General features: G+C 39.5%; 1 protein-coding gene across 1 annotated transcript in view; it reads right to left on the reverse strand.

The window, feature by feature from the left end:
• The window catches only part of LOC133655564 (transient receptor potential cation channel subfamily M member 4-like), a 33,820-nt gene that overhangs the window by 9,295 nt on the left and 6,978 nt on the right, over positions 1-17,547 (reverse strand). The window contains exons 7-16 of the mRNA XM_062055828.1: positions 17,283-17,347; positions 16,317-16,550; positions 8,661-8,763; positions 8,464-8,585; positions 8,110-8,388; positions 7,926-8,027; positions 7,724-7,852; positions 7,514-7,643; positions 6,121-6,266; positions 3,319-3,431 (exon numbers count right to left, since the gene is read on the reverse strand). Coding sequence (XP_061911812.1) covers positions 3,319-3,431; positions 6,121-6,266; positions 7,514-7,643; positions 7,724-7,852; positions 7,926-8,027; positions 8,110-8,388; positions 8,464-8,585; positions 8,661-8,763; positions 16,317-16,550; positions 17,283-17,347 — 1,423 coding nt within the window. The remainder of the gene's footprint in view (positions 1-3,318; positions 3,432-6,120; positions 6,267-7,513; positions 7,644-7,723; positions 7,853-7,925; positions 8,028-8,109; positions 8,389-8,463; positions 8,586-8,660; positions 8,764-16,316; positions 16,551-17,282; positions 17,348-17,547) is intronic.

The raw sequence follows: 17,547 nt of genomic DNA on the forward strand, positions 1-17,547 counted from the left end.
GAATTCAGCTAGCTTATGTTGCCATGCTGTACCAAATCTGCCCTGGGCCTTCAGAATCAACAATGCAGGCGTCTGTGCACTGTAAGTGAACGGGGACATACAGGTGATAGACAATTGCGATAGCCAATCAGATCACGAGTTCTTGTCAGTAAGGCCTACAAGCTGGCCTCACGTTGAATGTGACATTCACGCGTCCTGTGATTGGATACTCATCGGGACCGTTAGTAGATGAATTAGAGAACACAAAGAGTTGACAGACAGTTGCGATAGCCAATCAGATCACAAGTTGTTGACAGTAGCCTAAGTAGCCTGATGTTAACAAGACTGTGATTGGATACTCACTTGTCATTCCAAAGTGAGTATCCATTCACAAGTTTCAATTTAGCAGGAAGCAGGAAGTGTTGCGCCATAGCCAGACCGGGATAGCAGAGAAGGAAAGCAAAACGTTGATTAGCTGGCAGATATATATTTGCAAGGCCATTTTCAAGAAGGATATTTAAAGAGAAACTACATCTTGTGAGACGATGTCGGCCAACCCCGGAAGCTAGCTCAGCTGTTCTGGCGATGGAATGGGGAAATGCTCGCCATTTCCACTCGAATTAGCCGACGACGAGGGATACCACTGGCCTTACTTTTTTTTTCTTTTTTTTTTCACCCCCCCAACCCTCTCCTTCCCCCACCCCCATTGTTTACCTGTATCTCACCTTTTTTGTAAAGGGCACCGGAAGTTGGCAGAACCGTCAGCAATCCTGTTCTGTCTCCCTGTAATGTTTGTCTGATTTTGTATGGGATTGTGCTGAAAATTTTAATTTCCCATCGGGGATTAATAAAGTATTTCTGATTCTGATTCTGATAATACGGCGTTGAATAGGTTCGACAAATTGTGAGTCCAAATATTTTATTTTTTCACTTTTAATATGTTTTTTGCAGTTTTAATTTTAACAGTACCACATAAGATATGTTTTAATTCTTGATGCGGGTTAATTGATTTTTAAATGCGCCAGAAAATAACCCGTTTTGTACACTGTTGAGGCGATTCAATGCCCAGTAGGGCATAAATGTGTTCCTGTACAGTATGTCTTTAGCAATGGCCATGTGGTGACATAAAGGATAGTATTTTGAGAGGTAATTATTGAAGTCGGACATCACTGAAGGCCTAGGTGGGAAACGCACGGCCCGCCACTGCATTACACACAGTTTGACCAGTAACACAGTGTTGGAATATTTAAGTGATTCTTTGGCGTACCACTAGATGGAGCCAGTTTGAGAAACACTACATTAGACAAATGGTCAATAACTTTTAGACAATTAGTTGCAGTCTTTATTAGATTGTTTCTGTCTAAAAGGTGTGTACTAAATTTAAAAGGGACTTATGATAAATGTTGTCTTTCTGACATAAATGTTAAGCAATATGCGAAAGCATCATATCATGAGGTTCATGCATTTTGCTGTAAACTTGCACACAGTTTTGGATGGGTTTTAGAGTTTGGCTACGTCACGACGTCACAGTGAGGTGCACATACTTAAATGGGTTATACTTGTATAGCGCGTTTCTACCTTCAAGGTACTCAAAGCACTGACACTATTTCCACATTCACCCATTCACACAGTGATGGCGGGAGCTGCCGTGCAAGGCCCTAACCACGACTCATCGGGAGCAAGGGTGAAGTGTCTTGCCCAAGGACACAACGGGCGTGACTAGGATGGCGGAAGCTGGGATCGAACCTGGAACCCTCAAGTTGCTTTATCATCCGAGCCACGCCGTCCCCACTTATTTGGACATTACGTCAAGCTCTCAGCCAGAGGGGGAGGAGCTCCTCTCCCTCTGCTTCAGGCTATGAGGAAACACAAATAGTTAGGATCAAGTATTATTTTCATCCAAACGTGGCATGTGCGTAATAACACAGACGTGCAACACGCAGTGACTTAATAGCCCCTAAAAGCAGCTCTTTTTATTCGGAGTCTGAATCTATCAGCAAGTGTGCATGTGTAATTAATGTTTTGACCGAGTGAATCTATATAATGTTTATGAATTTTTGACCGTGTCTGGGAAAAAATAGCGATGGCAACTTCAAGATATATATTTAAACATTGTACATTTTCAAAAGATAAATTATGGTACTTTTGGAGAATATGGGGGGTGTGGATTCATTTGCAATCTGGGAACGCTTTCAGAATCGAACATCTTATAGACAAATTAAATAAAATGGTTATGTGGAGCAACATTTACACCAAAACCAATCCAATACATATTATCTGGGCCACAATTAAGTGTTTTAAATGTTGATTAAAATCATCATAAGTCCCAATATCGGTATTATGTGATCGCTGTCAACAGTTTCAAGCTAAGTTAATACACATGTTTTGGCTTTGCCCAGCCCTGTACAGGTATTGGACTGCAATTTTAAATCTGTGTCTTTAGTAATTGGCGAAAAGATTGAGCCAAATCCTCTAAGCAGACTATTTGGAGTAACACCTCAGTCAGCTACCCTTAGCAAATCCTAAAAGAATCTTGTAGCATTCACTACTTTGTTGGCTAGAAGACTCATTTGTGTTAAATTGGAAGGCAACAGCGCCTCTCTGCCACACCCACTGGATTAAGGATGTTTTGTATTTTCTTAAACTGGAGAAAATGAGGCTGGCATTGAACGGTTGTTCTGTGAAGTTTCAGGAAGTATGGGCAGGTTTCCTAAAACATGTAAAAGAGAGTTATCCCAAATTTAACCCCGATTGAAAAGTAATTGAAAAGTAGACAATTGACGAGCCCTTTGTCTGCTTTTGTGTATTGCTGCACCATGTTGGGGACATTCCACAGAGCAATTGTCTCTGGCTTCGTGTCAATATTTTCCCATATATATTTGACTGATGCATGTTTTTTTTTGTAGTTTATTATTTTGTTTTTATTTTATATATAATTTTTGTGGGTTAATTGTTTGGGGGAGGAAAAAATAACATTTGACATTTGTTTAATTGTATTTCTGGACTGTATATGTCAAAAATCCAATAAACAAATCTTTGAAAAAAATATTAATTATAGGTCCCCTTCTACGGTTATTCAGCTAAACAGCCAAAGTTACATTGTGTATTTTTTTCTGTTGTAAGAAATTTCAAGTCAATCTGACTTTATGGGGTTTATTAACAGCACCTTCACATGGTGTAAATGTCAGAAAAATAATAGCACAGGAAAGAAGAAAGGAGTGCATGTTGGACAAAATGTTCACCTTTTTGAGCGCAGCTGTGTTTGGAAGATACTTTAAATCATATAAATGCTTAAGAAGCTATGGAATATCAGAGACAAGTATAGAGAACTGATGTTACCTGAAGGAAATCAATTTGGTGTAGCAGAGAATGGGGCAGAAGAAGGTGAGGATGTGTTTCCACACCTTTGTGTTCCTCTTCATGTCGCCCCACCAGATCTGGGACAACAGCGACTGCAGGGGAGGAAATACTCCATTCACTACATGCTATGTGACATGTGTCAAACTCAAGGCTCCGGGGCCATATTTGGCCCGTCACATCATTTTATGTGGCCTGCAAAAGCCTAGAATTATTGTGCGTCAATAAAGCACTTCATCTTTATAGTTGATTTTGACAGAAATAATTGCTTATTTAAATATTATACAACTAAATATTCCAAGCAACTGTTGTGATATATATATATATATATATATATACATATACATATGTACAGTCGCGACCAAAAGTTTACATACACTTGTAAAGAACATAATGTCATGGCTGTCTTGAGTTTTCAATAATTTCTATAACTCTTATTTTTTTGTGATAGAGTGATTGGAGCACATACTTATTGGTCACAAAAAACCTTCATGAAGTGTGGTTCTTTTATTGATTTATTATGGGTCTACTGAAAATGTGACCAAATCTGCTGGGTCAAAAGTATACATACAGCAATGTTAAAGGCCTACTGAAAGGAATTTTTTTTATTTAAACGGGGATAGCAGATCCATTCTATGTGTCATACTCGATCATTTCGCGATATTGCCATATTTTTGCTGAAAGGATTTAGTATAGAACAACGACGATAAAGTTCGCAACTTTTGGTCGCTGATAAAAAAAAGCCTTGCCTATACCGGAAGTAGCGTGACGTCACAGGAGGAAGGATTCCTCACAATTCCCCGTTGTTTACAATGGAGCGAGAGAGATTCGGACCGAGAAAGCGAAGATTACCCCATTAATTTGAGCGAGGATGAAAGATTCGTGGATGAGGCACGTTAGAGTGAAGGACTAGAGAGGCAGTGCAGGGTGTATCTTTTTTCGCTCTGACCGTAACTTAGGTACAAGTTCTCATTGGATTCCACACACTCTCCTTTTTCTATTGTGCATCACGGATTTGTATTTTAAACCACCTCGGATACTATATCCTCTTGAAAATGAGAGTTGAGAACGCGAAATGGACTATCACAGTGACTTTTATCTCCACGACAATACATCGACAAAACTCTTTAGCTACTGAGCTAACGTGATAGCATCTGGCTCAAATGCAGATAGAAACAAAATAAATAAATCCCTGACTGGAAGGATAGACAAAAGATCAACAATACTATTAAACCATGGACATGTAACTACACGGTTAATAATTCTCAGCCTGGCAAAGCTTAACAATGCTGTTGCTAACGACGCTGAAGCTAACTTAGCAACTTAGCAACCGGACCTCACAGAGCTATGATAAAAACATTAGCGCTCCACCTACGCCAGCCAGCCCTCATCTGCTCATCAACACCCGTGCTCACCTGCGTTCCAGCGATCGACGGCGCGACGAAGGACTTCACCCGATCACAGATGCGGTTGGCGGCTAGCGCGTCTGCTATCCAAGTAAGTCCTCCTTGTTGTGTTGCTACAGCCAGCCGCTAATACACCGATCCCACCTACAACTTTCTTCTTTGCAATCTCCATTGTTCATTAAACAAATTGCAAAATATTCACCAACACAGATGTCCAGAATACTGTGGAATTGTTCGATGAAAACAGAGCAGTTTGTATGGTGACACATTGGGTACGAATACTTCCATTGCCGTCGTGACATCACGCGCATACGTCATCATACATAGACGTTTCCAACCGGAAGTTTAGCGGGAAATTTAAAATTGCACTTTATAAGTTAACCCGGCCGTATTGGCATGTGTTGCAATGTTAAGATTTCATCATTGATATATAAACTATCAGACTGCGTGGTTGGTAGTAGTGGGTTTCAGTAGGCCTTTAATATTTGGTTACATGTCCCTTGGCAAGTTTCCCTGCAATAAGGCGCTTTTGGTAGCCATCCGCAAGCTTCTGGTTGAATTTTTGACCACTCCTCTTGACAAAATTTGTTGGTTTTCTGACATGGACTTGTTTCTTCAGCATTGTCCACACATTTAAGTCAGGAATTTGGGAAGGCCATTCTAAAACCATAATTCTAGCCTGATTTAGCCATTCCTTTACCACTTTTGACATGTGTTTGGGGTCATTGTCCTGTTGGAACACCCAACTGCACCCAAGACCCAACCTCTGGGCTGATGATTTTAGGTTGTCCTGAAGAATTTGGGAGGTAATCCTCCTTTTTCGTTGTCCCATTTAAAGCACCAATTCCAGTTGCAGCAAAACAGGCCCAGAGCGTAATACTACCACCACCATGCTTGACGGTAGGAATGGTGTTCCTGGGATTAAAGGCCTCACTTTTTCTCCTCCAAACATATTGCTGGGTATTGTGGCCAAACAGCTCAATTTTTGTTTCATTTGACATTACATGGACAAAGATAAGACCATCTGGAGGAAAGTTCTGTGGTAATCAAATATTAACATTGCTGTATATATATATATATATATATATATATATATATATATATATATATATATATATATATATATATATATACACACTTGTCAATTTAACTTCTAATCAAAATAAATAATTAATCCATCAGTTTGTTAGCAAAATATAATCAAATGCATAGGCAGTTGCGTAATAATATCATGAGGTACATATTCATACATATTCACTATTTATTTTAAGTGGCCCTCTGAAGGCAACAATACCTGCGATGTGGCGCTCAATGAAAACGGGTTTGACACCCCTGTGCTAAGTCATGTGCTCCTTTGAGGGTGAGCTAAGTGACCCACCTGCACTCCGTCATTGCTGAAGAAAAGCCGAGCATCTGCACCCATTCCCATCTGGAGGCAGGTGGTGCCGCCCCACACCGGAGATTTGCGAATCAAGAGGGTGAAGGATCGACTCTCGTTGCTGCGGTAACAAGAGCTGAAGACGTCTGGAATTTAGAAAGAAAACATGAGATATGAAAGCAACTTCTACAGTATCTCACAAAAGTTTGTGCGCCGCTTGCATTTCAGACACCGTTTTGTTACAGCATATCTTCTCAAGAGACAATCAAAATTGGACATTCTTTAGAGTAGTCAGTGTACAGCAGTTTAGCTGTTTACTGTATTGAAGATGAGCCATTATTGTTTAAATGTGTCTAAACGGCAGACATTTATCGATGAAAATAACGAAAAGCTGCTGATGGTGTCTTTGACAGAAAGAAGCAGCTGGAAGTAGATCATGTAAAAGTCCACTCTCCAAGGTAAAGACTGTACATAATACTTTATAAAACAACTGTAGTTGTTAGTGTATTACATTATATTGTATCAATTTTATATAATAACTCATATTTAAAAGTTTTTCTTTTTAAAAGGCATGGTTACTGGTAAAATGTTGATATTTTGAGGGCCAAGCATCAATTAAATGTATTTAAAATCATTTCAATGGGTGACCTTGCTTTGAGATACAAGCGTTTTGAGTTAAAGGGGACCTAAAATGCAAACCAACTTTTATCAGTTATTGGTACCTGTTTTTGTGTATTTGGGATCTGCATAAGTCTGGGAAATTTTGAAATAAAACCATAAAGGCATTGCAGAGATATTTATAAAACAATCTTGCCTGCCACCATACTTCCTCCAAACGAACCGTTTGGAATTTGCACAACCTGTGACGTTTTTCCCAAGTGTGACGTCAGCGGATATCTCCATACATGACAGAAATTTACCTGAAGTGATTAGTGCGAGTCCGCCATTGTAGTCCGACTTTGTAGTCAATAAGCTCCTTCTTTTTCTCTATCCTTTTGTTGCGGGACTGACTGGCTCTAACATGCACATGCATACTCTGCTGTTACCATTTCTGATACAAAGTATCGTATAGTTCAAATTCATATCTGTATATCTTATATCTGCTATGGAAGCGCTAAAAACTACAACATGGATGACAGTGAGAAGACGCAGTCGAAGTAGAAACACGTAAATAGGACCTGAAGATCCTGAAGAGATGGTCAGAAAGTGGCTTAAAAACAGTCTGTAAAACATAATTATGCAAAATTTTGACCAAAGAACCGTTACATGTTACGTAGACCACAATTAAGTGTTTTAAATGTATTTTAAAAAATCATAACGTGACCCCTTTAAGAGCTCCGTCACGTACCAATTATGCTCGTCAGTAGTGGTATTTCTGTACAATTAGCCCTACCGTGTGCCAGGTTCTCAAATTTCTGGGCCAACTCTTTCATGGAAAGTTTGGTTTCAGTCTCAATTTCCAGTTTGGAAAGTACCCTCAGCATCTTGCATCCACTCAGAGCACTCAGCACGGGCTCTCCTGCCTGGAAGAAAAACAAATGATTAGTTTGAGGCGGGTAATCGTATGGGTCATATCACGTCATCTGCCAGTGTGTGCAGATACCATCTCCCAAAAGAAAGTTGCCATCTCGCTGCGGTTCTGGAGGACAGCCCAGATGAAGAGCGAAGCCCAGGGATAGAGGCAGCGTTTCTCTCGATACAAACAATCTCCACGCAGCAGCTTACTGGCACGCTATAGAGAAAGCTTGATGATGACATTTAAGGATAATGCACTCTAACACACATAATGGGGAGATTAACAGTACCTTCATTGCCCTCCTCTTGGATGTGATCTGTTCCAATCCCAAGACATCAAAATAGAAAGGCTGGCAGACGTCCCCCAACAGCAGTTCAAGCACTCTTGACACCTGAGGAAAAAAGAAGAAATCATAAAACAACAATAGTATGAACATATTTCCAGAAGCTGTACTTTTTTCTTTTTTTTTAAACCTCAAAAAGGCTCTGCGCTGTCGCCGGTCCACTTTGGATGCTCTCAGCAGTGACTTTGTGAGGTGAATCCTGCGAGTGCGGTGAACCAAGTCGCTCCACTAGGCGGCGCTGGAGTAGATGGTAGAGAAGCGTCCCATCAGCCACTGATCTGTAGAGGCTTTCCAGCCTGCCATAGGTCAAGTAGTCCACAATGTTAAGGCCATTCTCGGTGAAGAGGCGCACAAAATGAGGCTTGTCGTTGATCAGGGCGTCTGTCATGGAGTCCTCCAAGTCTTCATACTGTTGGATTGGTGGTATTGTAGGTACAACAATAATAACACAAAGCATCAGTGTTTGTGTGTCTATTCCTCTCACCCTCCACTGGATGTCTCCATTGAAGAGTTCACTCTTAGCGATGTCCACCCTGTTCCATGTGACCGCCAGCTTCAGCTCTTCATTATACGGGCTGTGTTCCACTGACACGCGCTGCTTAGTTGCTGTGCACACACAATATATTGATACTGGAAACATGGCAAATGTCCTAAGGGGCGGATTAAATATTTGTACTCTACCTTGCACTAGAGCTTTGAGCAGGACTGTGTCAAATTCATTAGGACCCTCCTGCTCTCCATGGTAGATGGTGATCAGGTCTTTGTTGTTGTAGATGCTCAGAGCCTGGGGAGTGCAAAAGGTAAGAATAAAAATCATATTGTACATAGAATAGAATTATATTGTATAGTCAGGATTCATTTTTGAGGGCAAAATGCAAAGACATACATTTTGTAAAGTGCAGCTAAACAGACATGCACATTTCATCTCAAAGAGTAAGGACAAGGGAGGGTAGCAAAATAACTGATGCGCAACTACCCGCAGTGGTACAGCACCTAAATGATTCATGTTTCCATTTCTAACATCAAATGTTGTGCAGGATACTAAAATAACCGATGAATACTGCATTTTTGACAGCCTTACAGTGTATCTAAAGGTGGAGCACAAAAAACATTCCAATTTCACATTCATAATCCTAGAAGTGGGTAAATGGTACCAAATCAACTATTTATTTTTGGCATCCTCACCAACCGCAGTAACATGATGCTTACAGGATGAAATTTGACACACTGCATGTTTACTTTTCTTATGATAAAAGTTGTGAATGACACGGTTCTCCTTTCAAAAAAATGTCAATGGGGTATCAACCTACACACTAGGGGTGTGGGAAAAAAATTGATTCGGATTTGAATCGCGATTCTCACGTTGTGCGATTCAGAATCGATTCTCATTTTTAAAAAGTCTATTTTTAATTTTTTTCATTAATCAATCCAACAAATCAATAGACAGCAATACCATAACAATGCAATCCAATTCCAAAACCAAACCCGACCCAGCAACACTCAGAACTGCAATAAACAGAGCAATTGAGAGGAGACACAAACTCGACACAGAACACACCAAAAGTAGTGAAACAAAAATGAATATTATCTACAACAGTATCAATATTAGTTACAATTTCAACATAGCAGTACCACTGGGGTGAGTTTTCCTTGCCCGTATGTGGGCTCTGTACCGAGGATGTCGTTGTGGCTTGTACAGCCCTTTGAGACACTTGTGATTTAGGGCTATATAAATAAACATTGATTGATTGATTGATTGATTGATTAAAAATCCCTCATTGACATTATCATTAGACATTTATAAAAAAAGAACAATAGTGTCACAGTGGCTTACACTTGCATCGCATCTCATAAGCTTGACAACACACTGTGTCCAATATTTTCACAAAGATAAAACAAGTCATATTTTTGGTTCATTTAATAGTTAAAACAAAATTTACATTATTGCAATCAGTTGATAAAACATTGTCCTTTACAATTATAAAAGCTTTTTACAAAAATCTACTACTCTGCTTGCATGTCAGCAGACTGGGGTAGATCCTGCTGAAATCCTATGTATTGAATGAATAGAGAATCGTTTTGAATCGGGGAAAAATCGTTTTTGAATCGAGAATCGTGTTGAATTGAAAAAAAAAAATCGATTTTGAATCGAATCGTGGCCCCAAGAATCGATATTGAATCGAATCGTGGGACACCCAAAGATTCACAGCCCTACTACACACACACAAGACATATAACAGTACCAAAAGGTTGGATTTAGAAACCTTGTACTTGTGTATTTTTAGAGTCAAAAGTTGCACAGAGTTCGAAAATACCCAAACACTGTGGTGAGTTTTACTACCCTTACCAACCACAAAAACACGGCGTCTGAAGAATGAACTTTTACATTTGTACTGTCAAAAATTGAAAAGGGTAGCAAAATAGCTGATAGGTACTGTACTAAGGAAAAAATTAAATGGACTCTCAATCTCTGTATGCAAAAATTGCACTTAAAATAAATATTGAACACTTTGAAGTGCAGTTCTTCCCCAGTTAGAAAAATTTGGTTAGGTGGTTTGTTTTTGTTGTCTTTTTTTGTTGTTGCCATTATTTTCCAAGAAATTGTGCCTACTAGCTCGATTATCCTTGTCTTTCGGTTTGAAGCCGAAATATTGACAGGACATTTTGCTTTGCAATCAACTTTTTCCTTCTAATTTATGTTACTTTGCGGTACTTCTCACTAGCGAGTCGTGACTAGTGAGGCTCTCTGTTAATGCATCCAGTGTGTGTGTGTGTGTGTGTGTGTGTGTGTGTGTGTGTGTGTGTGTGTGTGTGTGTGTGTGTGTGTGGTTAAAGCTGAGAAAACAAAATATCTGTCAGACTTAATTTCAAATAGTGTCAGATAGCCACATGTTCTTTTTAAAACTATTAGTTATGTTCTTAATCCAAATCCAGCCACTTCACTGGAGATGACAAGTGAAACTTGTGAAAAATTATGTATCTCAAGGTTGCTTCTATTCGGGCAAATATTTCTCGTTCTCCATTGAGTTTTAATGTGGCCACTCAGTGTTCGGCTGTGTTTTGTCAGTTTGAGCCTGTGTCCATGCCTGAGCTTACAGGAATAGTTGACAAGCTAAAACCCTCGTCCTGTCCCACAGACCCAGTCCCCCCTCGCTTTTTTAAAGAAGTCTGAGACTCTATTGACTTGTCTGTTAGGGACATCATCAACAGCAGCTTGATTTCTTGCAGAGTCCCCTCTTTTTGTAAAAGAGGTGTTGTTGAGCCTTTGATTAAAAAACAGGTCTTGATCCTACAAGCTTGTCAAATTATCGGCCCATTTCCAAATTACCTTTTGTGTCAAACATTTTGGAGAAATGTGTTTTGCCGCAACTGCAGCCTTTTTAGATGAAAATAGCACTTTAGATCCATTTCAGTCTGGATACAAAGCTTTGCATAGTACTGAATCTGCACTTTAAAAGGTTTTTAATGACTTGCTTTTAATGTCGGATTCTGGCAGCTCTGCCATTTTAGTAGCACACACATTTTAGTAGCACGCAATTATTTTAGACCGCCTGAGAGACTGTGTGGGTGTCAGGGGGACTGCATTAGAGTGGTTCAGATCCTACCTGTCAGAGAGGTCCTTCTCTGTCAGGCTGGGGGACGCCACCTCTTCTTCTGCTCCGCTTTACTGTGGTGTCCCCCAGGGATCTATTCTAGGCCCCATCCTGTACCTTCTCCCTCTTGGAGAGATGTTTAAGAGGCATGGAGTGCCTTATCATTTTTATGCAGATGAATGCCAAATTTATATGCCGATTTCAAAAGGCCACGGCCCCCTGAAACCCCTTCTCAACTGTCTATGCGACATCAAGGCTTGGTTAGCCCAGAATTTTTTAATAATGACTGAGGGAAAAACGGAAATTTCAGTTTTTGGTCCGGCCCTCACTGTTCTTCAATCAATCAATCAATCAATGTTTATTTATATAGCCCTATATCACAAGTGTCTCAAAGGGCTGCTTGGGACCATTGCAAAATTATGTGCGTCCCGAAGTCACCAGCCTTGGCGTCACTATAGACAGCGATTTTAAACTTGACAAACAAGTCAATGGCGTTTTAAAATCGAGTTTTTATCATCTTCGTCTTTTAGCAAAGGTGAAACCGTTTTTATCTTTTAACCTTTTTGAACAAGTCGTGCATGCTTTTATTTCAAGTTGCCTGGACTACTGCAATGCACTTTATGCTGGCATTAGCCAAAAAGCTCTCTCCCGGTTGCAGTTAGTCCAGAACGCGGCAGCACGACTTTTAACAGGGGCCAGGAAACGCGAGCATATAACCCCAATTATTCAGAGTTTGCACTGGCTCCCTGTTCATTTTAGAATTGATTTTAAAACCTTGCTGTTTGTTTTTAAAGCTTTACATGGACTGGCACCTCAGTATATCTCGGACCTCATCCAAATTCACACTCCTGCGCGCGCTCTGAGGTCCAAAAGCCAGCTCCAGCTCGTGCTGCCCACGACCAGACTTAAATCCAGGGGAGACAGGGCCTTCTCTGTGGTCGGCCCTAAGCTCTGGAACACTCTGCCCCTCCATGTACAAACTGCTCCCACAGTGGAGTGTTTTAAGTCTCGTCTTAAGACCCACTTTTATTCTTTGGCTTTTAACACTACGTGAGTTGGGTGGTCCTCTATCCTCTGTTTTTAAAAAAAAAAAAAAAAAAAAGTGATTTCTATTTACTGTTTTAATTGGTTTTACCCTTTAAAATCGTTTTTAATAATATTTATTTTTATATTGTTTTTAATATTGGTTTTATATTTATTTATTTTTTGTTTTTATTCAGTCATTGGTGGAGCTAATGATAATATTGAATATTGTTTTTAATATTGTTCTGCAGCACTTTGGAAACATTTTTGTTGTTTAAATGTGCTATATAAATAATGTGGATTGGATTGGGTCGCACCTCTACCAGCCGAGACAAAAATTGCGGATGACTGACAAAAATTGGATAAACTCGGGCTAGAGCTATCAATTATTTCAATAAACGAGTAATCTATTGATTAATTTGTTCAAATAATCGAGTAATCAGATAAAACACACTTTAAAGCCTTAAATAAGGAAAATAGTTGAAATAAAAAATGTTCTGCTTTCCATAACCATCATTCTTTTTTTCTGAATAAATGCACATAATCAACATTGGAATTGCACTTTTAGCATGTCAGCACTGATTAAAAAAATGGATAAGAAAGTAAAAGAACACAAAAACTGCTGTTGGCCGCTACACAGATCAGGGAACCCACACAGCACCGCTCTAATTTGCGTTCTATTCAGCGTCGGTGCGGAAACTATGTCCGAGTATTTTAAAGTTACAAGCATTCCATACAGTTTGGATTTTATACATTTTTATTAAATGTATTATTATTATTGTATCATTATACGACACAATCAACAGAATATAATTTAAAGCTGTTTTTCTAATCAAAATAATCGATTTATTCGATGAATCTTTGCAGCTACAGAATAAACGCGCTCAGGTGCTAAGAGCAATGCACAGAGTGAACCATCTAGCACACTGTTTCAAAACAAAAGACTAAAGATACAAAAATACACACATACAGTCGTGGTCAAAAGTTTACATACACTTGTGAAAGACATAATGTCATGGCTGTCTTGAGTTTCCAATAATTTCTACACCTCTTATTTTTTTGTGATAGAGTGATTGGAGCACATACTTGTTGGTCACAAAAAACATTCATGAAGTTTGGTTCTTTTATGAATTTATTATGGGTCTACTGAAAATGTGAGCAAATCTGCTGGGTCAAAAGTATACATACAGCAATGTTAATATTTGGTTACATGTCCCTTGGCAAGTGTCACTGCAATAAGGCGCTGGTTGTATTTTTGACCACTCCTCTTGACAAAAGTGGTGCAGTTCAGCTAATTTTGTAGTTTTTCTGACATGGACTTGTTTCTTCAGCATTGTCCACACGTTTAAGTCAGGACTTTGGGAAGGCCATTCTAAAACCTTAATTCGAGCCTGAATTACCACCTTTGACGTGTGTTTGGGGTCATTGTCCTCTTGGAATACCCAACTGCGCTCAAGACCCAAACTCCGGGCTGATGATTTTAGGTTGTCCTAAAGAATTTGGAGGTAATCCTCCTTTTTCTTTGTCCCATTTACTCTCTGTAAAGCACCAGTTCCATTGGCAGCAAAACAGACCCAGAGCATAATACTACCACCACCATGCTTGCGGTAGGAATGGTGTTCCTGGGATTAAAGGCCTCACCTTTTCTCCTCCAAAAATATTGCTGGGTATTGTGGCCAAACAGCTCAATTTTTGTTTCATCTGACCACAGAACATTCCTCCAGATGGTCTTATATTTGTCCTTGTGATGTCAGATGAAACAAAAATTGAGCTGTTTGGCCACAATACCCAACAATATGTTTGGAGGAGAAAAGGTGAGGCCTTTAATACCAGGAACACCATTCCTATCGTCAAGCATGGTGGTGGTAGTATTATGCTCTGGGCCTGTTTTGCTGCCAATGGAACTGGTGCTTTACAGAAAGTAAATGGGACAATGAAAAACAAGGATTACCTCCAAATTCTTCAGGACAACCTAAAATCATCAGCCCGGAAGTTGGGTCTTGGGCGCAGTTGGGTGTTCCAACAGGACAATGACCCCCAACACACGTCAAAAGTGGTAAAGGAATGGCTAAATCAGGCTAGAATTAAGGTTTTTGGAATGGCCTTCCCAAAGTCCTGACTTAAACGTGTGGACAATGCTGAAGAAACAAGTCCATGTCAGAAAAAAAAACAGTTTAGCTGAACTGCACCAATTCTGTCAAGAGGAGTGGTCAAAAATTATACCGGAAGCTTGCCAGAAGCTTGTGGATGGCTACCAAAAGCGCCTTATTGCAGGGAAACTTGCCAAGGGACAAGTTGAAGAGGTTCATTTAGCCTACTATTGTGTATTTGTAAATGGTTGATTTATACTAGCCTATATACTGTAAATCAACCATTTATAAATAAATTGCCAAGGGACATGTAACCAAATATTAACATTTCTTTACAGTATATATACTTTTGACCCAGCAGATTTGGTCACATTTTCAGTAGACCCATAATATATTCATAAAAGAACCAAACTTCATGAATGTTTTTTGTGACCAACAAGTATGTGCTCCAATCACTCTATCACAAAAAAAATAAGAGTTGTAGAAAGTTTTGGAAACTCAAGACAGCCAGGACATTATGTTCTTTACAAGTGTATGTAAACTTTTGATCTCGACTGTGTGTAATATATATATTAATATAATGGATAATTAGTAATTTATATAATTAGATACTAACAGTATGTGAACGTTTGACTTCTACCTTGTTTACTTCTGTGACAACCTCAAAGTTTTGTAATCAATCAAAAATATCAAGCAGCTAAAATGCGCCAAACATGGATAAGTGTGGAGAGTGTTTTACCTTTTTCCGATCATGCTTTGTAATTTTTTTTTTTATGGTACATTGACATTATTCATAATGTCCACAATGTACAGTGAGCAGATTGTGTTGTGTGTGACCACATCGGTTGACAGTTTGTGATGGTTGGATTTTATTTTTTTTGCACCATGACTGGGGAAGGTTGTTTGAATTGGGTCACATAATTTTATGCTGTGAATGCTTTCTTTTAGAGCATAATTAACGGTCATTGATGTGCATTAAGCCTTATGTCCACTGAAAAGCAACAAAACATTAGCATTAAAATCATCAAACTATCAAAATGTAACCAACCTCCCTGAAGGTAAGATTCCCTCTTAACTCATAACGGTCGCAGGCCAAATTGACGACGTCAGCAGAATAAATTTGGCCCACGAGTTGTGATTTAGACATCCCTGCTTTAAGGCTCAAGAGGATAGTGCACCCCCCAATTTGTCACGTTTCACGTGTCAGGTAAGCCACGACGGATGGGGCCATATGCAGCCCCGTCCTACTGTCATATATTCTCAGTTATCTGAGCGAATCTGGGTGCTTGTTGGCCATTCTCAGCAGCCACTGAAATGTCCTTGTACTCAGTGAAAGTCTTACAGGAGGAATACAATCTAAGGGGGGGGTCATTGTATGAAGAGGGACATTCTTGGCAATCTGCCTTGTCTGTTATGAAATATCCCGTCCGTGCAACCATAGAATTTTAAGCCCAGTGGCATTAAATTAAAGGTCAACCTAGACTCTGAGATCATGTGCTGTATATTATATTAAGATAATGTATTATGTCCAGGCCCAGTAACTACACCCTTACGGCTGGGCCCTACTCCTTTCCTGGATGTCAAAAACACAGAACACATTTTTTTTTTCTCCTGCCCTTCTTTGCACTTACACGCTCAACAAGTTTGTCCGTCTCCACTTCAGAGGGGAAGTATTTCCGAACCCGTTCTGCAACTCTGTCTTTCAGGTCCATGCTGGGAGTAGCTTCAGCATCACCCTCACCGGAGGACTGGGCGACTGGCGCTGATGACAGGTTCACCAGGACGTCGCTCAGGAAGTCGGCCATGCCTCCTGAGCCCGCCAGCACCAACCAAGGCATAGAGTTCTTCAGGGACAGATCTACTCTCTGGTGCAAAAGGAAAGATTTGTTGGGGAAGTTGACCTCTCATTAAAGTAAAGCCAGACGGTTTAGACCAGTGCTTCTCAAATAGTGTGGTGGGCCCCCCTGAGGGGACGCGGTGCAATGCCAGGGGGGTGCGTGTGACCCCGGTTAACATGCTTTATCAGTATCATGCTTCAAACCCTACTTCCAAAAGATGTGCACTACAAAACGTGCTCATTGTAGCCATTAATACTGACTTCCTTATTTTTATTTATAAAAATTTGTTGCATTCATTTTTGTTTTGTAGGTTAACGTTTTTTTTTATATATTATCCTGACTTAATGCTGCTGATCAATTTGAATTAATTATTATTTATTATATTTTATTTTATTTTTCAGTATTAAATAGCTCAAGTCGGTCAAAAAATGTTTATAGTTTAAGTAATTATATATTAATTTTTTTATTTACGGAAAATTGATGCACATTAAAACTTTTCTGTTAGACTAAAAAATATTAATAATGTTAATCAAGTTATTTGCTGTAAGTTGATTTATATTTCTTTCTTTTTTAATTTTTGTTTTCTTTAATGTTAAAAAGGATACAATGGTATGCAGAGGTGTACCTATAACAATTCTATAGACAAATGATAATATTTATATTTGCGGCAAAGGCGGGGGAATGTTTTCTTCTTTGTAGGGGGGCCAAGCGTAACAGAAAATAATTGAGAAGCACTGGTTTAGACATTGGAGGCCTTACCTCCAGCAGGCTGGCACCACCTGAAACCAGCATGCATAGAACAGGGATGTCGATGCTTCCACTGCCTAAAAACAGCAAAAAATAAATTAAAAAGGAATGCAAGAGTTTAAGCTTTTTGATAAGTGAAGCCTCCTTGGCTTTATATGTTGAGGAGCGATGCATGCTTGGACATGCAATGGCTGTCATGCACATACCAAAAAGAAAGCCCTCAGGCATTCAAAATAAAGCATAGCGTCAGGCTGCAAGATCCATTCTCTCTTAATTC

The sequence above is a fragment of the Entelurus aequoreus genome, linkage group LG08 (genome assembly GCF_033978785.1).
Source record: "Entelurus aequoreus isolate RoL-2023_Sb linkage group LG08, RoL_Eaeq_v1.1, whole genome shotgun sequence".
NCBI lineage: Eukaryota > Metazoa > Chordata > Actinopteri > Syngnathiformes > Syngnathidae > Entelurus > Entelurus aequoreus.